This window comes from Ictalurus furcatus, chromosome 13 (assembly GCF_023375685.1).
Source record: "Ictalurus furcatus strain D&B chromosome 13, Billie_1.0, whole genome shotgun sequence".
Classification (NCBI taxonomy): Eukaryota; Metazoa; Chordata; class Actinopteri; order Siluriformes; family Ictaluridae; genus Ictalurus; species Ictalurus furcatus.
In genome coordinates this window covers 12,605,036-12,629,288 of record NC_071267.1, presented here as the reverse complement: position 1 = coordinate 12,629,288, position 24,253 = coordinate 12,605,036, and the positions used below count along the sequence as shown (strand labels likewise).

General features: G+C 39.1%; 2 protein-coding genes across 6 annotated transcripts; one reads left to right on the top strand and one right to left on the bottom strand.

Annotated features, from left to right (window-relative positions):
- Positions 1-4,553: 4,553 nt before the first annotated feature.
- On the bottom strand, positions 4,554-18,261 carry zc3h7bb (zinc finger CCCH-type containing 7Bb). 2 transcript variants are annotated; one of them, XM_053640044.1, is made up of 22 exons: positions 17,870-18,261; positions 16,159-16,219; positions 16,036-16,072; positions 15,743-15,940; positions 15,434-15,592; positions 14,491-14,571; positions 14,263-14,322; positions 14,129-14,171; positions 13,771-13,994; positions 13,131-13,428; positions 12,186-12,244; positions 11,963-12,062; positions 11,669-11,830; positions 11,323-11,528; positions 11,117-11,217; positions 10,757-10,938; positions 10,352-10,428; positions 9,924-10,162; positions 8,627-8,732; positions 8,282-8,390; positions 8,023-8,156; positions 4,554-7,553 (listed from the first exon to the last, which is right to left on the bottom strand). In XM_053640044.1, the coding sequence occupies exons 2-22, from the start codon at positions 16,215-16,217 to the stop codon at positions 7,518-7,520; spliced, it is 2,670 nt and encodes an 889-aa protein (XP_053496019.1). In that variant the 5' UTR covers positions 16,218-16,219; positions 17,870-18,261; the 3' UTR covers positions 4,554-7,517. The 2 variants fall into 2 exon arrangements, with proteins under 2 accessions (XP_053496019.1, XP_053496018.1); XM_053640043.1 differs by having other exon boundaries at positions 13,762-13,994; positions 17,870-18,259.
- Positions 18,262-21,952: 3,691 nt separating this feature from the next.
- Positions 21,953-23,930, top strand: cby1 (chibby homolog 1 (Drosophila)). Of its 4 annotated transcripts, none has more exons than XM_053640045.1 (5): positions 21,953-22,001; positions 22,348-22,444; positions 22,656-22,761; positions 22,869-22,981; positions 23,633-23,930. In XM_053640045.1, exons 2-5 carry the CDS (start codon positions 22,367-22,369, stop codon positions 23,711-23,713), a joined length of 378 nt encoding a protein of 125 aa, XP_053496020.1. In that variant the 5' UTR covers positions 21,953-22,001; positions 22,348-22,366; the 3' UTR covers positions 23,714-23,930. The 4 variants fall into 4 exon arrangements, with proteins under 4 accessions (XP_053496020.1, XP_053496021.1, XP_053496023.1 ...); XM_053640046.1 differs by lacking the exon at positions 21,953-22,001 and adding an exon at positions 22,013-22,158; XM_053640048.1 differs by lacking the exon at positions 21,953-22,001 and adding an exon at positions 22,015-22,149.
- The last annotated feature ends 323 nt before the right edge of the window (positions 23,931-24,253 follow it).

The following is a 24,253-nucleotide window of genomic DNA, read 5'->3' as shown; positions in this document are numbered from 1 at the left end:
AAGTGCTCATAGTCCTCTTGGCAGCCAATAGGAATGAAGGTAGGTTATCTAAGCAGACCAAAAGCACGTGTCTATATCTCTTTCATGAAATTAAGCCAACATTAATACTGACACTATCCAACCTACTGTTTCATTCAAAAAAGTACTTTGAACATTATTACATCTGAAATATTAACCATGTTTTCTTTGACCAGTGACCACTAGAAATGTTGAATAATAATGAAGAAAAAGTATCTAATGGTGTAGTATTCTCAAATTTGTAATAAAATAAATACAATGATTAGTCTTGATATCAGTATATGATCTGATGTGCTCTCTGAATAGCAAGCATGGTAGAGGTATTAACATCAGGATAACATGTGGTGTCAGACCTCTTCCTATCACACTCTACGAGGCTGTTCGCAGCAAAATCAAGTTTAAATCAGCTTTCTCCCTCTAGGGTTCACTTTCAGAAAGTAGGATTTGCAAATTAGCCTGCTAACAGCCTGACGTCCAGCCTGACGATCCATCCGTCTCTGCACGCATCTCTGCTTGCCTTTTGGACATCTCGGTCTGGATGAAGGAAAACCATCTTAAGCTTAACCTGGCAAAATCTGAGCTTCTCGTGATCCCAGCCTGTCCCTCAATCAACCACAACCTCACTGTACAGCTCGGCTCACTCACACTCATGCCAACCAGGACGGCCAGGAATCTTGGGGTGGTTCTTGATAACGGCTTGACCTTTACAGACCATATCTCAGCAACTGCAAGGTCCTGTAGGTTCATCCTTTACAACATCAAGAAAATCTGACCCTACATCACCAAACAGGCTACACAGATACTAGTCCAGGCTCTTGTTATCTCTAAACTGGACTACTGCAACTCACTGCTTTCAGGCCTCCCAGCCAGCTCCATCAAACCCCTTGAGATGATTCAGAATGCTGCAGTGCGCCTCGTCTTCAACCAGCCCAAGAGAACCCATGTCACACCCCTCTTCATCTCCCTCCACTGGCTTCCTGTAGCTGCCCGCATCAAGTTCAAGGCCTTGATGCTCACCTACAAGACCTTGTCAGGAACAGCACCCTCCTACCTCAACTCTCTCCTGAAGGCCTACGTTCCCTCTTGCAATCTGCGATCGATTAGCAACCGATGTTTAGTAGTTCCAACTCAGCGTGGCGCAAGGTCCCTTTCCAGAATCTTCACACTAACTGTTTCTCAGTGGTGGAATGCACTTCCAATCTCGATCCGGACCGCAGAATCTCTCACCATCTTCAAAAAACAGCTAAAGACCCACCTCTTCCATGAACACCTAACCAACTCATAATATAAATAAACAAACAAACAAACAAATAAATAATTGCACTTACACCTCTACTCTGCACTTTGCTTCTTCTGGAATTCAATTAATGGATCTTGTATGGTAGCACTACTTGTATTGTTCTCTGCTTGATATATCGCTTTGCTTGTATCTTTCTCATTTGTAAGTTGCTTTGGATAAAAGCGTCTGCTAAGTGAATAAATGTAAATGTAACATAATTTGAGATTCGTCAAAACCTGGAGTTCCAACAAGGATTAGACAACATCCATACCAGTTTCAGTGACAACTTGTAATCTGAAACTAACCTGGAAAATGATGTATAGATAGTCTGACAAGCCTGCAATGTTCCAGCATGCCAAATGTTGTAGCTTTTTATAAATGCTTTTGCTATGGTACACACAAAGCATGTTTCTACAGAGCTGTACATGTAACACACTGACTACGTTTACATGGACAGCAGTAATCTAATTATTGACCTTACTCTGAGTAAGATAATAATGTGATTAAGGTGTTTACATGAGTCGCTTTTAGAATACTCCTTTCATGTATCCGTTTTACATATTATAGAACATAATTAGATTAACGGCACACGTCATTATGTCACCGCGCCACGCCTTCCGATGTCCCTCCAAAATTTCATGTATCAACATACAGTTTCTCTTCGTTATGGTACCGTATACAGTTTTGGGTGTTTTTATTAATTTTTTACGAACGCTTTAAGTGCAGTTAATTATTTGTCATGCTGTACGTGCAAATAGACGACTGCTTGAAGCCGTGGGCTGCGACCCAAACCGCGTACTTACCGTCTATATAGTAGCCGAGATACATGTATTTTTCCCCACTACAGGCCTATAGTAGGCAAGTATGCGGTTTGGGACGCAGCCATACCCTCTTGTTCGCCGTATAATGTCGAGCAGTGCCGTGTGTGATCGTGTCCTGTCGCAAAATGTGGTGAAAACTCTCACACGACGTTAATAATGTGATTAAGGTGTTTACATGTCTGTAATACACGTCGATAATGCGACTAAAACAGGAATACTCCACGTCTTAATTTGATTAGTGTTTACTTCGAGTATGACCTTAATCAGATTAAGGTAATTAAAAATAGCTGTTTACATGGTAGTTTCTTAATCAGTGTTGTCTTAATCGGGTTAATAGTGGATTATTGTTGTCCATGTAAACGCACTGAGTGACAAGTTGTAGTCTGAAACTAACCTGGAAAATGATGTATAGATAGTCTGACAACCCTGCAATGTTCCAGCATGCCAAATGTTGAAGCTTTTTATAAATGCTTTTGCTATGGTACACACAAAGCATGTTTCTACAGAGCTGTACATGTAACACATTGTCTATTTTATGCCGAGTTGGTGAAATCACACGAGTATAGATATTTGTTCTCAAAACATGGGTTTTTGAATCAATTAAAATTCTTGAGTTAAATTGTATTAAGTTACTTATGTACATCATTGAAACAATAAATTGTTAGGCTTGGAAGCATGCACATAATTCAATTTGCAGGTATTTTACATGTCATTTATATTATTAGACAAATTTTACTGTATAATCATTTTTGAATATAGAACTCTTTCTGGAACAGACCCCAGATCCAAAGAGATTATGGTTAGATATTTAATCATGCAAAAGATTTGGTCATTTAAAACTACTGGCCATGTTTTAAAAAAATAAATCAATCAAATCAATTGATTGGTTGAGGTAAGAATTTAGAATGTTTCTTTAGTAGAAAAAAATGCTATTGCCAGCTACTTGCAGAAGAACACTGTATAACATTTTGTTTCCTAACAAAATGCTTCACCTGTTCGTCAGGTCAACAGTGGTGGAAAATTTCCACACATCAGCTCAGGTACATCGTGTGTCAACATGCCCCAAATTAAGGCATGAAAGATATCTAATTCAACAGTTTAGCTGCTTTCCTGATGAACAGGTGAAGTATTTTGTTATGAAACATGTTATAAAATGATGTTCTGCAAGGAGGTGTCAGTGGCTGTTTTTTTCCCACTAAAGAGGGTGAAAATAAAAAATTCTTACATCAAGCAGCTTTAAGAAAAGATCATGCTACTCACAACTGGTCTCATTTGGTCTGTTTAGTAAAATGTCTACAGTATCTCACAAAAGTGAGTACACCCCTCACATTTTTGTAAATATTTGATTATATCTTTTAATGTGACAACACTGAAGAAATGACACTTTGTTACAATGTAAAGTAGTGAGTGTACAGCTTGTGTAACAGTGTAAATTTACTGTCCCCTCAAAATAACTCAACACACAGCCATAATGTCTAAACCGCTGGCAACAAAAGTGAGTACACCCCTGAGTGAAAATGTCCAAATTGGACCCAAAGTGTCAATATTTTGTGTGGCCACCATTATTTTCCAGCACTGCCTTAACCCTCTTGGGCATGGACTTCACCAGAGCTTCACAGGTTGCCACTGGAGTCCTCTTCCACTCCTCCATGACGACATCACGGAGCTGGTGGATGTTAGAGACCTTGTGCTCCTCCACCTTCCGTTTGAGGATGCCACACAGATGTTCAATGCACTGACAGGCTGACCCCCCCCCCTTCAACCTCTGCAACAATGCTGGCAGCACTCAGACGTCTATTTCCCAAACACAACCTCTGGATATGACGCTGAGCACGTGCACTCAACTTCCTTGGTCGACCATGGCGAGGCCTGTTCTGAGTGGAACCTGTCCTGTTAAACCACTGTCTGGTCTTGGTCACTGTGCAGCAGCTCAGTGTCAGGGTCTTGGCAATCTTCTTATAGCCTAGGCCATCTTTATGTAGAGCAACAATTCTTTTTTTTCAGAGCCTCAGAGAGTTCTTTGCCATGAGGTGCCATGTTGAACTTCCAGTGACCAGTATGAGGGAGGGTGAGAGCCATGACACCAAATTTAACACACCTGCTCCCCATTCACACCTGAGACCTTGTAAGGGGAGGGGAAATGGCTAATTTTGGACATTTTCACTTAGGGGTGTACTCACTTTTGTTGCCAGCGGTTTAGACATTAATGGCTGTGTGTTGAGTTATTTCGAGGGGACAGTAAATTTACACTGTTATACAAGCTGTACACTCACTACTTTACATTGTAGCAAAGTGTCATTTCTTCAGTGTTGTCACATGAAAAGATATAATCAAATATTTATGTGAGGGGTGTACTCACTTTTGTGAGATACTGTATATTGTGAACTCTAATAACACCTTCTATTGTACTTTAAGAAATAAACAAACAACACACATTCTAAAACAATCTGTTTATTGTTAAGCACTCATGAGATTTGGTCCACTGTGTTCAATATTCATTCCAATAAGGGAGCAAAAAGGAGAAACAAACAAACAAAAAAAAAAATGTAAAAATACAGTACAAAAAAAGGCTTTTTTTTCTTTCCAAAAACCCTGATTTTTTTCAGCTATTAGTTGAAAAATAAGTCATATTGACAGAGAACAGCATCTTAATCATTATCCATAATTCTGTGTTCTGTTGAAAAGACATGACATCATGTCAAGATCAATGTTTAACTGTCTGCCATTCAAAATGGAGACTTTGCTTTAGAGAGTATTAAACACAAAGGTCTAACCATGTGCAAACTCTTCCCATTTGTTCAAACTACTTGGGGAAGGAGTCAGAGCAAGTCCAAAATGTCACATGTTCACATTCAAATGAAGTAAACTCAAGTTGAAAATGACAAGGATGTGATTTAGTTGAGTGGATGGTGCTCTCTCTTAAACCCACTGAATAACTGGTGGCCAGAGATTTTGACCCTTTGATATGTCCTTTAACAAACATCCTCATTATTGAGACAGTGGCTGTAAACTGATTCTCTGCACCTCCTTCTCAGCTTACTCACACTTCCTCCGATTGTCTACCCATCATCAAGAGTGGAAACTGCTACCAAAATCAGAAAAAACTATTCTGTGGAAAGTGTCAACGTTCCACAAGAGAACGTTCAAGACAAATGGAGCTGCATGCCACAACCAACATCATCAGCCAACAAAAACCACAAAACCCATCCACCACCTTGCATCTATTTCATTATTAAAGTTGTCTAAGTATGTATATATTTATCATATATTGAAGGAGAAAGATTATATATGTTCAGGATATTTATAATTGTATATATGTTTATATTGTATAAGGTGCTATGCAAAAAAAACAAACAAACAAAAAAAACCACAACCCTTATGTATGCTTAGCATTTCCTCACAATACAACTGACAATACATGTGCTTGAGGACTTTATCAGAACCAGGTGAGGAGTTTTGGCAGGTGAAGTTATGCGTTTTAAAATATAATTATCTCCACTAATTATCATTCCACTTAATCCACCTGTCAAATCAAAGGGAAAATAAAGGCACATGGTGGATCCTACCCTCACACCCTGCAACAAAACACATTCCAAACAAATCAGAAGAAAAAGCAATGATGTATGACCTCTTTGAAAAAGAAGAAGAGAGGAGAGAAAGAAAAAAAAACAACAACAAAAAAAACACCCCACACTATATTTGTCTTCTAGCCCAAGAATAAACTAAACTAATGACCATCTTAAAAGCTCAAGCACATGTATCTACACAGCACCTCCTCCCTAAACTCAAAGTCTCTCAGCATACATAGACTATTCACTGTTATGTTTTATGTTCATACATTGATACATATACTTAAGAGAGAGTTATACATAGCAATTAACATATACATATATCAATAGGATATGGGAGGATAGACAGTCATAATAGTAATCATTATCATAATCATAATAGTAGTAGTAGTAATAATAATAATAATAATAATAATAATACAATCCCTCACTGAAGCATACAGTAAGATCATTCCAGAAACCCCAATGTATTCATACATGTTGAAATCCAGACAACTCCCAGCCTCAAATTCATGAAATTTGCATTATTTCTAAGGTGTTAATGTGCTAACAGTAAGATTTACAGATATTTCTTTCTTTGAGTTGGTGGTAATAGGCTGGGGGCAACCTCACAAAACTGACATTTCTGGAAAGACCCTCACAGAAGCGAGAAGAAAAATCACTAGTCATCTAAATCAGCAATACAAGTCATATAGCATAGTTCAATAACAACAGGTTCTATGTAATCAATACAAGGTCAGGCTATATTTTTATTAAGCTTTAACTGCTAGGTTATCAATAATCATTAGTAGTATAGTAAATATGTATGTCCACCATACGTATGGACAGGGCTTACTAAAAGTAGCAAGGTATAGCATGAGTGTATATTTCTTTTTTTGGAGGGAATATAATTACGCATAGGCACACCATGTCAACTTTATCTGCCTAAAGTCCTCCATGTTTAAATTCATTCAGGTTCACTGCATGAAGTGAGTAAATATTAATTATGGAGAACTATTGTGGATCTGTTTAAAGTTGAACTGTTAAGAATTCAAGAACTCATTTTCGAATATAGCCTAGGTAGAGCCAAAGATTTATGATGGCACAGGGTAAATAATCGCAAATGAGTCTAATTCCAAAAAGTTATGCTTCTTAAACTTCTCAGTCAAAGCAATCACATTACTTCACAAAGCTATAATAACAGTAAAGTATCTTATATCTGACTGCTCAGATCATATTATAATGGAGGAGCAGACTGTTATCCAATCACTGCTCTCAATTACCTTCTTTACTTATTACAAAACACTGCCCCTTTCACAGCTCAGTCAGTGCAAACTGAATGTAAAGGCAAGTTTGTGCACGCAAGACTGGATGGTGGAGATAGACAGGCAACAAACCTACATGCTAGTACTATAAAGAAAGAGCCAGACAGGCAAAGGATAACTGCCAAGGTGTGTTCAATACATTTCAAAATCTCTTTTGGAGGACCCTTGCTGTCTATACAATCATTTTCTTCTGCCAATATGGCAAGAACACAGATAAAGGAACCACTTGAATGTTAAACAGGCATAATTTGGTTTAGGATTTTCAAATGACCTTAATTACATAGGCTGTCATTACTGGTTTGCATACAAAACACACAGCCAAGTGTAATGTCAACAAATGTATTTGGGCATAAATGTTTGTGTTCACTATCACCATGTTAGGCTTACAGTCAGACTGCCAACAGGAAATTACAGTGCGTCCTGAAGTTGCACTGAAGGGAATGGAGAATACAAACTGACTGGTTCTCATGACAGGAAGCCTCATCCAGGTAGTCACAAGGCCTACCACTGAATGCTTTGGTCGGGGTCACAGTTCCCCACTTCCTGACATGCGCCGCCCAGCCTGTCAATCAGAGCCACAAACGGAATCAGACAGACAGTACACTATAAAAACAGGCAAGATCATCAAGGCCACGACTAAGACAGCACAGGTTGCACAAATTCCATGCTTACAGATTCCTTGCAGTACATGATTTGAGTCACGTCAGTGTAGACTACAGGATTTTGCAACAGTTTAGTCAAGGGGTGTCCAATCTTATCCGCAAAGGGCCGGTGTGGGTGCAGGCTTTCATTCCAATCAAGCAGGAGCCACACCTGATTCAATTAATCAGTTGATCTTGGCTTTCAATAGACCGGTGTGGCTTCTGCTTAGCTGGAATGAAAACCTGCACCCACACCGGCCCTTTCCAGATAAGATTGTACACCCCTAGTTTAGATCTACTGAAGCAGATCAACATTTAAAGGTGCAATCAACTCATCAAAATTATAACTCAAACAGTGAAACATCAGTACTATAGAGGCCAGTCACCCACCACTGATGCAGTGTAATCAGTTGGCATGGCATTCTGTTTTTCTTCAGGAGGTGGAGTCATCAGGGGGCCATCTGATCGACGGTTCTGATTGGTCAGTGATAGCCATAAATCATACATCTGCTGCATGTCCCTCACTGTAAGTGAGACAGAAAAGGATTTTTTAAACCACAAAGCAATAACGTAGAATAATAAAAGCTTCACTTTAGTGAAGAATTTTTTTTTTTTTTTTACTTTTGAAGAATGAATGCATGATACTCACAACTGTTGTTCTTCATGTAGGTCCACACGTCTCTTTCTTCTGAACTGTGCGCAAAAGAGCAATTCCCAATGTAGTGGCACTTCTTCTGTTTCATCACATGAACACACATCTACAAACACAAAAATGTAACCATGTTATGATTCTTAAGTGTGAAGCCTTGCTGTAAATAATTCGCTTTAAATTCCTACATTCACAAATCACTTAAAACTTGGTCTTTTTCTCTATCTAATTTGAGTCCAAGTTTCTATGATAAAAGAAAAAAAACACAGTATTCTCCTAAAATTAGGACAAATGCGTGTAGCCACCTACATGGCTAACGGAGAAAAGAAAGAGCTGAGAACTTACATCATACTGCTGAGGGTAAGTCCGAGAAAAAGGAAGTGGCCGTACAACTACCCACTTTTTCTTCTCAAACGATTTTACCAACAGTACCCGGCGCTCTTTTGTCCAGCTGGAAGTAGAAATGAGCAAAGGTGAGGATATGTAAAACAGACAAAATGTAGTCCATTATTCAGTCCCTCCAGGATTCTGTGATTTTGCAATCGCAGAAATTAATGTAAAATCAAGGAAACTCTAATATTCAGAGGACCTTCTAATTTTTCAAAGTTACCATAGATTTTCTGGAGATTTGGGCAAAGAACCCTCTTCGATTCACGTGCGTCGAACATGAGTGCAGCTAAACGGTCTCATTTATCAACATCACTGCGAAAGACCGTGCAAATTCAAGTAGTTTTCAGCAAAAAAAAAATTAAAAATTCCGCAAGTTGCATCACAAATTTAGAAAACATCCACAGCACAAAAAAATAATAAATCCTATACGGACTGATTATTTTAAAGACGTGATGCCTTTGAATCATACAGATTCCACATGTATCCGACTTTAAAGGATTACATTTTACATACAGAATTTTAGTCTTACATATATTAATTTTAGTTTGTCACACTAACTACAAGTGACAAGCAACCATTCATTACCTATGGGAGTGCACAGGTCAGATTTTGATTTCAAGCAACATCAGAACTAAGATTTTTTTTCCATTAAAATTAAATTCTACGATATACAACAAATCCAACTGACTGGCTCCAGTAAATAGTTAGGTCCATATATATTTGTACACTGACAAATATGTTACCAAAACATATTCAAGATATAGTTAAATAATGAATATGGGCTTAACGTGCAGTCTCTCATCTTTAATTTAAATGTATTCACATCCACACTGGAGGAAGGATTTAGGAATTACAGCTCTTTCATATGTAGCCCCCTCTTTTTCAAGGGACCAAAAGTTATTGGACACTTGACTCAAAAGCTGTTTCATGGACAGGTATGGGCTATTCCGTCGTTATTTTTTCATCCTTCATTAAGGAGGTAAAAGGTCTGGAATTGATTTAATAACATTTAATGGCACTAATGGATTTGGTAATGGACAAATCAGATGTATAGGTATGTGTGCATCATTGTAATCATTGTATTACACTAAACCATTTCTGGGATTGAAGCACTGTCTTCATTTCATAATAAAGCATGAAATTGGCTTTGTGAATTGACAACCAATTTCAATTTACTGTGAAAGAATATAGAAAAATATATCCCACAACAAAAGTTGTGCAAAGCCAGCTGAAGGCTTAGTAGTAGATTCACCTATGTTTGGCTTTTGCAGTGCAGTATTTCAGTGCCTTGTCCGGCTCATTGACCTGGCCCTCCCTCCAGCACTGGCCACACACAAACTTCATCTTGAGGTTGAGCCCACGTCCTCGGCCACACGTGCCTCCTCCTGAGCCTCCACCTCCAATACTCTCACCGCCCACTCCAACCCCTCCTCCGGTCCCAAAACCAGAATTACTGTTAGTGCTGCTGGTTTGATGAGGCACATGCATGGGCTGAAAGACACAAATTGGGTGAGGTAAATCATCTTTCTCAAAAAAAAAAAAAAAAAAAAAAAGTATAGAATTGCACACTAATCAGTTTTTAAAAACTTTTTGGAAGGATGAATGAAAATGATGATTAGGCACCTAGGCAAATTTTTATGTAAATAAGAGATGACCAGTCAAAATCTTCGAGAGCCTCACCTTCTGTCTTTGTGCATTCTGCTCCAGTCTTTGCCAGTGTCTCTTAGACTCCTGCACCATCTCCTCATGGGTGATACCTAATCATGCATGTGTTCAGACAAAGGTTAAAATTTCTCTTCTTATTCTGACTAAATCTTGCAGCATTCTGCATGATTTCTTTAATTAGCTTATTTACTTTGAGGCTGTATTTGTCATTGTAAATGAGCCGTGTCGAGAACACGCTTGGACATTACCGTTGATCAACGTGTGCACAACAGTACAAAGAAATCAGCCTTTCCGAAATGTTGGTAAAACTGGCGGAAATTTAGTTTACGTAAACATTTACACACAAGTTTACTCCGTTATTAAAATAAATGAGGTAAACGAGGCCCAATTTGAGCAACTAAGTGTTCGTGTATTTTGTACCTGTATCCTGTTGTAGCACCCAGCACTTGAGCTCAATAACTGAGTGAGCGAAAGAACAGCTGTCTTCCCTCTGGCAGCCGTAGCGCACCTCATGGCGGCATACATCAAACTGGCATAGTGGATGGAGCGGACGAATCTTACTGTAGCGCACATTGGCTGAGCGTACCACATGCACCAGGCACCTACCGCACCACATGCAAAGCACACACACAAACAAATAAATGTATTAACAGGATCAAAACCTACTGATAAAGGACTACAGTATACCAAAATCATCTGAACATTTAATTTAAGAGCCATATGACTTATAAAAGTGCAGAGAAGGAAAAAAAAAAAAAAACAATCAGAACGGTGGCTCACTTGTTATCATCAAAAGGATGCTTCGCAGTCAGGTTGGAGCAGACACCTAGATTCTCTTTGCTGCGCTTGCTTATAATACGAGGCTTACTGTCAAAACATTCCTACAATAAAGCAGGGACAGAAGAAGAAACCATAGAAATCAGTTTCAGGTAAACATCTATGTTCAAAATGAGCTTATAATGTTTTGTGGCACCATGTTGAACTACCTCACAGAGGAACATGAACATGCCCATATGAATCTGCAACAAGCGCGTGACACTAAGTGCTCGTCTCTCATTTGTGCCCAGGGGGTCAAATAATAGCTCTCGACTTAAAGCTCCTTTCCTCTCCTGGGTCCACACATCGATCTCCTCCTGGCAATAGGCAAATGTGCAGTTTTCTCCATACTGGCACTCCTGACGCTCCTGTACTTCTGCATGGAGAGGTGCAAAAGCATCAGCAAACTCATACAAATCAACTGGACTCAAAATGAGTGGGGAAAAATGTGGAAAACAAAATGAAATGACAGTCATGACGTTTATGACATGTAAACAGGGCAATACAGTGAAATACCTTTGCAAAGAACAAATGCTCCAAGGAAGTTATTGCGAGCAGGGCGAGGACGTATCCTCTTCCAAGTGGTGTCTTCAGATGATTTTAGGCGACAGAGCAGCACGTCTCTTTTACAGCGATGAGCTGCTTCGGGCTGATACTTGTAATCCATGACTCGAGGACCTACATCAGGAGCAAATATCAAACTTTGCTTGTTAAATGCAATGCAGATATAACACACGGAATATAACTTCAGCACTGACAGACTCATCTCTCTCTCTCTCTCTCTCTCTCTCTCACACACACACACACTACCTATGCGACTGTAACAGGCATGACAGGCCTGTCTGAACTCATGGGTGGCAGCCAATGGATTCTGGGACAAGAGGGAAAGGTTGGTTGCAGCTGAGCCATTCTACAGAGACCATAAATCAAAAATAGCTTGTTGGACAAAATATAATTAATCAAAAAGTAAACAGATGAGCAGCTGTCTATGAGGAGAACTGAAAGACTGAATAGTGAGTGAAAAAGTGCTTACGGAGTGAATGGTACCATGGTTCCGTAATCCAGAGAAGAAACTGCTAGAGACTCTTCCTCCTGAGTGTAAAAAGAGGAAATAAGCATAATGCAAACAATGCTTCATCATTAAAATATTTAAAATATTAAACAGTTCCGCAATTATTTCAAAGTTGAACACGCATCGGGATCTAAATACGAAAAACAGATTAAAAGGGATGAAAGGACGTCATATTAAATATCAATCAGTGCAGACACTGAATTGGAATGCTGTAATTGACATCGGGTTTACTGATGTGTTTCATGCTGCGAGTGTGAACAATGTCAGAGAACATAACACAGATCACACACTACCTGTCAAAAGTTTGGAGACACTTGACTGAAATATTTCTCATGATCTTAATCTTTTGATCTGAAGGTGTATGATTAAATGATTGAAACTGGGTACTAGACAAAAATATAATTGTGACAACATTCATTTCTTTCATTGTAAAACTAACATTTTATTAACTTTTTTTTTTTTTTAAATGGATGAACGAAAAGCAGCCAATAAGAGTCCAGCGTAGGTGGGAACTCCTTTAATACTGTTTAAAAAGCATCTCAGGGAGATTCCTCAAGAACTTGGTTGAGAAAATACTAAATTATTTGGGATTTATCACAACATAATTCCCAAAGTTCCATTTGTGTTCATTCCAGAGTTTTGATGACTTTATTATTAAGCTAAAACACTGAATGAAAATTTTTTAATAAAGATTGAGTGTTTAAACTTTTGACAGGTAGTGCTCATCAACAGAATTCCACTAAAATGACAATGATGTTGCACATAACCTAGTAACAGAAGCTCGTAAAGACTCAACTCAGATACTGAGAGTCAGCCAATACACAAATCTCTGATATATTGCAACAAAAACTAAAAAAGGGGATTCGGCACATTCATACAGCTAACACAGCTGTAACATAAGATTACCTGGTAATGTATACTCGGAGAGAGAGTCAAGACTTTGTGTGCCAAGTGATTCAGCTCTAGCCCGCCCAACAGCCTCCCCAGCCCCAGCAGTGAAAGGGAGGAGAGACTCCATGGCTTGTGAGCTCTCACTCTGGCCAAGTGCTGAAAAAGAGTCCAGCTGAGTGAGGGGGTTGATGGTGGAGCCAAAATAAGGGGGCGTGAGCGGGGATGAAGAGGCTGGGAGAGCAGAGGGGTAGGCAGTACGCAACCCTACAGCTGTGTTTGGGAGGTTAGTAGGAATGGCACCTTGAACAGGGTTCTAATGAAGAGACAAAGAAAGAATAAGATTTAGTCAATTAAGAAAACCATGTTTAAAAAGCACAATAAACTTTGACTGAATACAACATTTATTTCTAGAACATATTTTACATCTCAACGTATTTCTGTTTTGTGAAGCTTAGGTCTAACTGTAATACAGTTCAGACACTTATAGCTAACTGGGTGTATGTGACTGGAAAGACTCAAATAATGTGTCCATTTGGTAGACAATACTTTAGAATATGTCAAATATATGACCATGCTAGCAATGGTTGAGAAAGGTTGTTGAGAATTGTTCAGCCCTATGACCCTAAAGTGTTGATTATGGACTCACCACGCTGACCTCAGCTCCTTTTTCCAGCAGACTGTCCAGATTCGTAGTCATAACACATTCACCCACATCCTCAGACACTGGCACAGAATACTGCACCTGCCCTGTGGACCCCTGACTGGGGCTCTCAGGGGTGTCCTGGGGTTCTATGGGACTCAGTGAGGGCATTGCAGGGTCATCACTGACAGGAATTGGGGTGGCCAAAGGTGCAGGGATGCACTGGGCATTTGACAAATCTGGGCATCAACAAAATCAGGGTCACACACATTCAACTATGCAATTATTCAAAAATGCCAAATGAAATATTGTCATCCAGAAGCAAAGCAACATTTTCACATCTATATTCGAGTATCTTAAAATGCAGCTGTACCTGACCCAATATCTGTCAGCGACTCGAGACCATTTGAGGATGTCTGAAGAAAGATTCAGTATAGGAAAAATTGGACTAAATGACTTTACACAAATTATGTCTATACATTGATGAAGTTAGAAGCCTATATTTACCTCCCCTGCAGAAGGTGTAGTTTCCCCATTACTTGCTGGGCCAGATGTTGTGGATTCAACCTGGACGTATATTTAAAAAAAAAAAAGATTTAAATAAAAAACAACAACAAAAAAAAACAAAACAAAAAAACACAAACACATACTGGTTACAAACTCCCTCTAAAACCTTGCGCTGCCTTTCAATTGTTTTCTCACAAATACCATAGAGAATGAGTATAGGTTACATACCTGAGGACTAACATAGGCTTTGCGGATTTTCAGGCCAAGTTTGTTGGCCAGGTCCTTAGCCAACTCACTGACTTGTCTGTCCTGTATTGACAACATAACACATACAGCCATGTCTAATTAATACATCAGATATTGTTGTGATCAACAGCTTTTTATGCAGCGTTAATTTATTTATTTATTTTTACCACTTATGCAAATTATGGCTTCTAACAGGGATGTAATAATATGGCACACTGTAGCTTGAGAAAAACTGCATTTTCCACGTTGATTCAATCCAGGCTAAAGAAATCACAGCAGCAACTGGGAAGTTCATAGCTGCAACATGAGACACTACTCGGTGGTGAACCCAAGATTCAAAAACAAATCTAGCTCTACACCAGTGAAAGCTTGGCTAAGGAGAGAATGCTCCCCCATATTATGACAGCTACCTATCAGGTACGGTGAAGGAAACAAAGTGCTTCTTCTGAGACATGTGAAGCCAACTACCACATTTTGTTTAATCTGTTCATGCTACATCACAGGCCTTTATTTGCACCTGAAGCTACGTTTACATACAGCCTGATAATGCAGTAATAATCTGACTAGAATAATAAATGTTCATGTAGACATCTAAAACTGAATAAGAGTTTCAAACAGATCACAGTGGGTACTTATTTGCTGGGGTTTTTTTTCTTTCAATGATGCACTCAGGCCTACAAATCCAGCACAAAAAAAAAAAAACAGTCCTGTGAGGGAACACGCATGTAACACGGTTAACCTCTCATTATAGTAATGACTTGTCACATGTCTATATATTTAATTTGATTCACATGTACTGTGCATGTAAATGGAGATTTTCAACAGTGTCTGCTTTGGGTGCATATAAATAGCTCATCTGCAACCGGAATTAATTCATTTGGATTAATACAAATACTTTAATGTCAACATAGGCAAGATAACGTACGTGAGGAGAAGCGAGCAGGCACCCAGTGCCACACTCGTAGGCCTCTCTGAATCGACCCAGCTCTCTCAAGCATAGCGCCTTCCTGTAGAGTGCTCTCCGGTTGCCCTCAGACACAGCCAGAGCACAGTCACAGTCCTGCACCCCCAGCTCATACTCTTCCTGAACAATGACAAGAGCAGAAACCGAAGAGAATCAATTTCAATCAGAGCACGGCCTCTGCTCGAAAGCAGACAAGCACATCCCTTTCACAATGCAACGTTAAGGGTGTTCAACAACTGAAGGCGGAAAGAACATGATGTATGCACTCACAAGGCTGTAGTGTGCAGATGCTCTGTTCACATAGAGACTTTCAAGCAGCTCTGGAGGAATGACCAGCGCTTCAGACTGAGCATATCGAGCTACATTCACACCTTCACTATAGTGCACAGCTGCCTGCCTCCAATCTCCATCACGAAACACTGTGTTACCTTCGTCCAGCAAATTGCACACTAACTGAGTCAAAAACGTCTGCAAAGTAGAGAGGAACATGGAATTATTACTCAAAATAACAACACACTGCCAATAAATACACATTATACTGAGAAATAAGATGACGCACTGACCTCATAACCATCAGGATCAGGGAAAGGCAAAGACGATCTGCAGAACCATAATACAAGATCATTAAACAACCAATCTAATATCTGGCATGCAACAGGTAGCAAAAAAGACACAAAATAACATACTGAATGAATCCCAGGGCTTTCTCTATTTCCTCCTTGCGCTTCAGTCTCTCTGGATCCATTGCTATAAAATGGAAGGGGGGGGGGGGGGTTACTGATCATTAACATTTGATAGAACCTTGCACCAATTGTCAAATGTAACAGAAAAACGCAAAAATTGAAATACACTATGTCCTAATTATTAACACACTTACTGGTACTTATTTGTGTAGAAAACAGCTAGTAATTAGAAGCTTGGATAATGTGTACATTTCTAAACATTGGTTAATAACTCAACTGAATGAAATGTAACTACTTTATATGTATGTATATATGTGTACAATCTTTTAAAACCAAGCTGTCTTTACAGCACATACACAAGGCTGCTGTCTAACTATGGCTTTTCAGAAAAGTTTTTTTTTTTTTTTAAAGAGAGAGAAGGAAAAAAAAAAGTCTAAACCTCTTTGCTCGCTCAGTACGCCTCGCTTTTTATTCACTTTAATCATTATAAAAAAGAAAAGAAGCACTACCAACTAAAAGAAACCTGCCTGCTAACCTAAATAAATGTTCACCCTGCTGTATAAACTCTGACTGGCCGCAGCAGGGTAGATGAAGCTGTAGGGTTAGCTGAAGCTGTAGGGTTAGCTGTAAGGTTAGCTGAAAGGTTAGCTGAAGCTGTAGGGTTAGCTGTAAGGTTAGCTGAAGCTGTAAGGTTAGCTGAAGCTGTAGGGTTAGATTAAGCTGTAGAAGCTGTAGGGTTAGCTGTAAGGTTAGCTGAAGCTGTAGGGTTAGATGAAGCTGTAGGGTTAGATGAAGCTGTAGGGTTAGCTCTAAGGTTAGCTGTAGGGTTAGCTGAAGCTGTAGAGTTAGCTGAAGCTGTAGGGTTAGCTGTAAGGTTAGATGAAAGGTTAGCTGAAGCTGTAGGGTTAGCTGAAAGGTTAGATGAAGCTGTAGGGTTAACTGTAGGTTTAGCTGAAGCTGTAAGGTTAGCTGAAAGGTTAGATGAAGCTGTAGGGTTAACTGTAGGTTTAGCTGAAGCTGTAGGGTTAACTGTAGGTTTAGCTGAAGCTGTAAGGTTAGCTAGCCTGAGAGGCAAAATTAGCCGTAGTTACCTGTTAACTTCATAAGTATACTCTCAGCGTTGAGCAATAAACATTTCACTATCACAAATTATCTGAGCGGTTTTGGGTCAAAATTCATATCGAACATCCCATGGGTGAAAAACAATTTCATTACTGAATGTAAAGTGTCCGCTGTAGTGAAATACTGCGCTGTTCTGGAATAAACTGGCGCTAGCTAAAAGGCTACATTCCCGGACCGGGCCTGTAAGAACATGTAACCTAACAACCATCTCATGCGTTAGATGGCTATCTTACTCCTGTAGTAGGCAGATGGCTTTGCTTTCTACTTACGCAAAAATATATACATTTGAACGCAGATATAAGTATAAGCATATTATTACTGTACGGTGTTTTGTTGCATGGTGTAGCATTAGCAAGGTTAGCTTCTGGTAGAAGTTGTGCATAGGAAATCAAACTCCACATTCAACAACACCAGGATCATATAAACCGCTGGGTCTCAGTAAGCCGCTTTGCGTTAGCTACTTTCAATCAAACCAAATGAACAGCTTTTATTTATTATTTTATTAAGGCAGCATATGATTTAAATCAGCGAACGTCGACTAGACAGAGATAATTAAAACAGCGGCGTGTTTTGTGCACATTAGCTCACCCACCTAGGGAAAATCGTGTTCACTTCCACAGTCTGTTTTAAACACCAGTGAATTCCGTATAAAAATTATTCAGAAAGTAAATCTCGCGCGACTTCTGTATTTATTCTCCTTATATAATCCTTTCCGAGTATCCTTTTGCTGAAAATTAACGTTACCAAATGTAGACGGAACATGTGAGACTTCCCTGTCGATTTCTCTAAGTTGTGGCCAAGTTGAATTGGGCCGGTGAGTGGAGACGGCGGGTCCTAAAGAGAGCCGATTACAGAACATTCTGAAAATAAACGCCGGCAGTAGGGGGCGCTGTTACAGAGCAGGTGTCCCGACATTTCATCCTACCTGTCAGATTGTCCTGCCAGGGTTTACTGCGCATGCGCACAACATGCCTATAATTTTTTACTACTTGCGCGTGGACGTATTCATGTAAGGTAAGTTTTTGACTCTTTTTGTTAATTTTTACTACTTGCGCATGGATTAAAATCTCATCAGGTATTTTGCACTGTCAATTCATCCTACCTGTTTATTTTATATTGGTAGGTCAGTCTGATAGGGCATTCTGCACTGTAAAATCATCCCACCTGTTTATTTTATATTGGTAGGTCAGTCTGATAGGGCATTTTGCACTGTAAAATCATCCTACCATTGCCTAATAAGAATTTTCAGCAAAGTTACACTGAATTATTTTACATAGTCACAGACGCAAAGCAGAAACCCACGGTAGGATTTTTCGATGTAGTAGGATAGATCGATAGATGTAGCTATAATTTTGCGCTACGGTAGGAAAATATGACAAGGTTGGACAAATCGACAGTACACCAGCTCAAAGACTGTACGGGTGCTTCTCAATACTCAAATTGATGCTTCCTTGTTTCCTCACTCCTCCATCCTCCAGCCCGTGACCCTGAAATTGATTGACGTCAACCATCTTGAAGGACATGTAAATTCTCTAATTGCACTGCGAGGAGGCAAGGAGCAAGAACTGAGGAAGCTTCCAGAGGATACGCTAGGAGCGAGGATACACAGGTGTATCCTATGCAGAAGAGTTTCTTGTTGAAAAACCTGACGCACATATAAATTCCCCTCCTCCTTTACATCTGCCACAATGTGAATGATGATGAATCTTTGATGATGTTGATGGAATTTCGTGTGAAATATAATTAAATAACTATATGCTTACAATGAGTATTGTAATCAATTGATCCTTTCGTGTTTGGATATGCAAAGCTGCACAAAAGATGCGATAATTTATGTATTGTTCATTAATTCATTGTTGAATAATTTCACATACTATCAGTGCATTTTGCTTTATTAAGAATGTTGTTATTAACCAAGCTCCAACAACATAACAGAACATCAAAAAAAGAACAAGCATAACGGCAGATCCCTGAAGCGTAGTGAGGTAATCCAGCTGATCACAGTCATCATTAATTGACATCGCTTTGAAGTGACGCTTGAGAGAGCGAGGATATTCCATTCGACTTGTCTCGGTTCCTCTCTCCAGGCATCTCATCCTTGCTTCCTTCCCTCACATCCTAAGGGGGTGGAGCTAAGATACAAGGAAAGGAAATGAGGATGTTCAAATAAGAAATGAGAAGCACCGTATATACGAGTGGACAACATGGCGCCATTTACTCCCATTTTGCGGTTTTGAAGCCTTTTTGGAGTCGAAATGGGAATCGCCATATTGAAAAAATTGCAGCTAGAGTCTGTGCAGTAGAGACTGTGGAGCCAGGGAGAAGTAGATATGACCAGCCGGACAGTAGGTCCACCTGCTATATATATTATTATACTTTTATTATTTACTTTTATTATTTACTTTTATTATACTTTTAGATATTATACCTGCTCATATTAACGATGGACACAATATGTGAGCGCACAGGCTGATATTACCTGAAGTGGAACTTAAGGTGGTCCATCGGCCAACTCCTATTGGGAAATACAGCATTATTAATTAAAGTGTAAAATGCATTATTAATTCATATGTAAAATGATCAGTTGTAGTCGTATAATTTTCACAGGTATATTGATTTTACCGTTGTCTAGAAAAGATTTTGAGCTTTGAGTCATGAAAGATTGAGCTACCATTTGCTATCTAGCTGTCCTTATCCATCATTTAAATCAAAGTAATGTAAGTAGAAGTAGCTAACGTAAGGAACCACCTGTGAAAATATAGTGGTAACACTCAACACAATCGTTTTTTTGAGGAAAAAAAATCACGGCTCTCTCACGGTTCATCTAGCTCTGACACCTGCAGCAAATTACGCATCTGAATAGAGAAGTGCGCTTTTATACTCCGCTCCTTCTATTGATGGATTTCATTTAAAAAGGAGTGACTGGCTAAACTTACCAAACTACTTCAAGTGTCAACTAAGTCATCCATCCATCCATCCACCTACACAGGGGTACCTGGACCCTATCCCAGGGGAGTCAGGGCACAAGGCCGGGGACACCCTAGACGGGGTTCCAACCCATCACAGTAAGTCATACACAGTCAATTGTAAATTATTATAAAATTTAGCAAGTGTTAGCTGTCTTGGTTTACTTCGTGGCAGCTGCCTTGGTTTATCACTTTGTTCACTCATGTTGGTTTGATAGTTATATCAATACAATAAACTACCTTAGAAATCAAAATGAGTAACATACCAGAAAAACTACACAAAAAACCTCCCTGCTGAGTGTCTGTTAGACCAGCTTACCAAAGAACAAGACATGCCTTTGCTACAGAACTGTCAAGAGCTTTAGTTGTGTGTTGGAAAGTGTGTGTGCCTTCATGAGGCTCAACTGTCATTGCCAAACCTGTCAATCACTTCATCAACCAGACCCTTTTATTTATCACCAAATGACTACTAAAAAAACGCATTTATTGTTAGGAAAACCCCTCAAAAGCAATCCAATAGCTTCTTAAGACAAATAAATTAAATGTTCTTAAATGTCTGAAGACCTTAACCCAATTGAACATGTGTTTCGCTTACTGAAGGCAGAAAGACCCACATTCAATCAGTAACTGAAGGCAGCTGCAGAAAAGGCCGGGCAAAACATCTCAATGGAAGAAACTCAGCATTTGGTGATGTCCACAGTTCCAGACTTCAGGCAGTCACTGACTGCAAAGGATTTACATAAAAGTATTAAAAATAATCCTGATATTTATGATTGTTAGTTTGTCCAAATACTTTTGAGCCTGTGAAAATGAAGGTACTCTGTAAAAAATGGCTTTAATTCCTAAATGGTTAACACAATATTTTTGTTAAACCCTTGAATTAAAGCTGAAGGTTTACACTTCAATCACATTTTGACTGCTACAGTGGCTTAGTGGTTAGCACCTTTGCATGTTCTCCCTGTGCTGTGGGGGTTTCCTCCAGGTACTCCAGTTTCTTCCCCCAGTCCAAAGACATGCATGGTAGGCTGATTGGCATGTCCAAAGTGTCCGTAGTGTATGAATGGGTGTGTGAATGTGTATGTGATTGTGTCCTGTGGTGGATTGGCATCCCGTCCAGGGTGTACCCCGCATTGTGCCCCATGCTCCCTGGGATATGCTCCAGCTTCACCGCGGCCCTGTAGGATAAATGGTATAGAAGATGCATGCATGCATTTCATATCCACTGTGGTGGTGTCCAGATGCAAAAGTATGAAAATTGTTTCACTGTCCAAATACTTATGGATCCGACTGTGTATATATAACCACTTTGCTGTTCTGCCTACATGGCCAAAAGTATCATTGTCATGATGAAACTATTTTGGGGCCTTTAGAGCCACTGAAGGGAAATCTTAATGCTACAGCATACAGAGATACTCTAGACAAGTGTGTGTGTTTAAAACTTTGTGGCAACAGTTTGGGGAAGAAACTCATATGGGTTTAATGGTCACGCGTCCACATACTTTTGGATGTGCTGTGTAGTGTACAGTCCGTTCTGCGGTTCAGCACCATAGAATGACCTAAACTCAGAAGACCAGCAGTTACTTTGTGTATATTTTCCGGATAGATTTCTGGCTTTTCGTTTATGCGTGACTAAAAGAAGTCCTCGTGTGTACTTTGTTAAACGGGACTTTTATTGAATACGGATGCGTGTCCGCTGTTGCTAAGCGCCCCCGGAAGTAGCCCGATGTTTACACATTTTTGTTCCGCCGAAAAACAACGGTAAACCAGCTGTCTGTGGGAGAAAATAAATGAATAAAAACATAAAATCTAAACGCATTTCCACCAGAAAGTCTTTTGAGAAAGATTTGAGTAGACATACTTCTCCGTGTATTACCAGGCTCTCACCACGCTTTCGACTGACTTGCTTGTAGTAACTGTAACTAGCTTTGAAGTTAATGTTGAAAACGAGCGTCTGTTGTTTTACGGCTTTGGACGGTTAAATGTAACGGTTAAACAGCTGTTTCTGTAGCTGTGTATTACTGATATTAATATCACTGCATCTCTGTTGAATCTTGTTGAAAGTCTTGCTCACAGCTTTGCTCGTTTTGCTTTATTTCTCTGCCAGTTACTACAATTAGACAAAAATGCCTCTTTTTGGCAACACATTCAGCCCCAAGAAGACTCCACCCCGGAAATCAGCATCTCTCTCTAACCTCCATACAGTAAGAAATAAATACTGTGACTACATTAAAGTCTTCATTTGCTTCAGAGATTTGTAATATATTAGTAATAATAGTTATTAGTCATAATAATAGGTTAATATCTGTTAATAGTAATAATAGCACCCCCCCCCCCCCCCACACACAACATTTTCATTATTACTCAATAAAATCCACACACTAGTACATACCTTTTGCATTTGTTTTCTTTCAGCTGGACCGGTCCACTAGGGAGATTGAGTTAGGGCTGGAGTATGGAGCTCCTATGATGAATATTGGAGGTCAGAGCTTGAAATTTGAAGATGGACAATGGATTACAGGTAAGACTTTTCTCCCGATAAACAAACACACAAAAGCCTCTTGTGCACTGTTGTTTTATTTATTATTGTGAAGTGCTTATTGGCCTTTTTTGGTCACTTTGTCACAGAGTCAGGACCTAATGTGTCTAGCAAGGAGATGCAGAAACTGAAGAATAGGAATCTACAATTAGAAGAAGAAAACAACCTTTTAAGGCTTAAGATAGAGCTGTTGTTAGATATGGTGAGTTAACGCTACCGCTTACAGGTACACACAATCCACAATAGATGTTATGAAATTAAGACTTGTATGTCCTTAATGTGTCCTTAAGAATTTAATGGTTAATTAAAAAGACTTAACGCTGAATAGGCAGTGGTTATGCTTTCTGACTTGGATTCGTGTAGGTTTGTTCTTGTTTGAGCTCCATAGGAAGAGAAACCTTGTGTCTGATGGCTTCCAGAGATACACCTGAACTGCTGGTGTAACCTTAAACAATGAACATAATATCTTTCCCTTCGTAGAGTGCCTTTTAATGTACTGAATTACCTTTGAAACAGACAAAGAGATCACAAACAAGTGATACAATTTTGGAGCTATGAATTTAGCAAAAATGTTAGCAGAACAAATAGTGATTTTTTTTTTAGGGCACAAATCAGCAAAATGGACATTTATTTTCTGTTCATGTGGGGTGCCAACCTTACGACGGTCCCAGACAGTATTTGCTCTGTGGTAGTTCAGCCCCATGTCAAATCAAACTGATGCCTCTTGATCTACAGCCATTATCCATTTTATTCTTGAATAATAATCACTTGCGCTATTTAAGATGAAATCATCTATTTTTTGTTGTTATTCTATATATTATATTGACATTAAATCAAATCTTATCTCTGACAGCTCTCAGAAACCACAGCCATGTCACATCTAATACAGAAAGAATTAGACGACATGAAGAGTCACTACAAACAAAAGAAGTGATGGGAAGCATGGATTTCCGATGTTTGTATTTTGGACGTGGGTTGTTCTTCAGTGAAATGATTTCTACTATTTAAATATGAGACTTCACTTCTTGTGAAGTTTCTTATGAAATTGTGAATAAATAAAAAAAGTTTCATAAAACTGTGCTATGTTTGTTTAATGCTTTTTTCCTTTACTAATTGTATAAACAATAAAATATAAATATTTTCTTAGCCAAGCCTGAGTCCCCTTTCCTTTAATGGATCTCTGCAGATGTTTTTCAGTGTTATTCTGTGTGTAAAGAAAATATTAGAGTCTAAAAAGCCTGTGTTACAATATGAAAGTATGGTTACAGAAAAAGCTATACTAAGCCCATAAGAATAACAGCTATTATTACGTATTTACCAAAAAGCCTATATGTATATAAAATATTTATATCTAGTACTGAACATTCCGAAGTTTTGCAGTCAGGTAGAATGATCCTAGAAGGCCAAATCAGCCAGCACTGCTCTCTTTCCTGAATACACTACTGCACTGTTTGCAGTTTCACTTCTTAAGAAA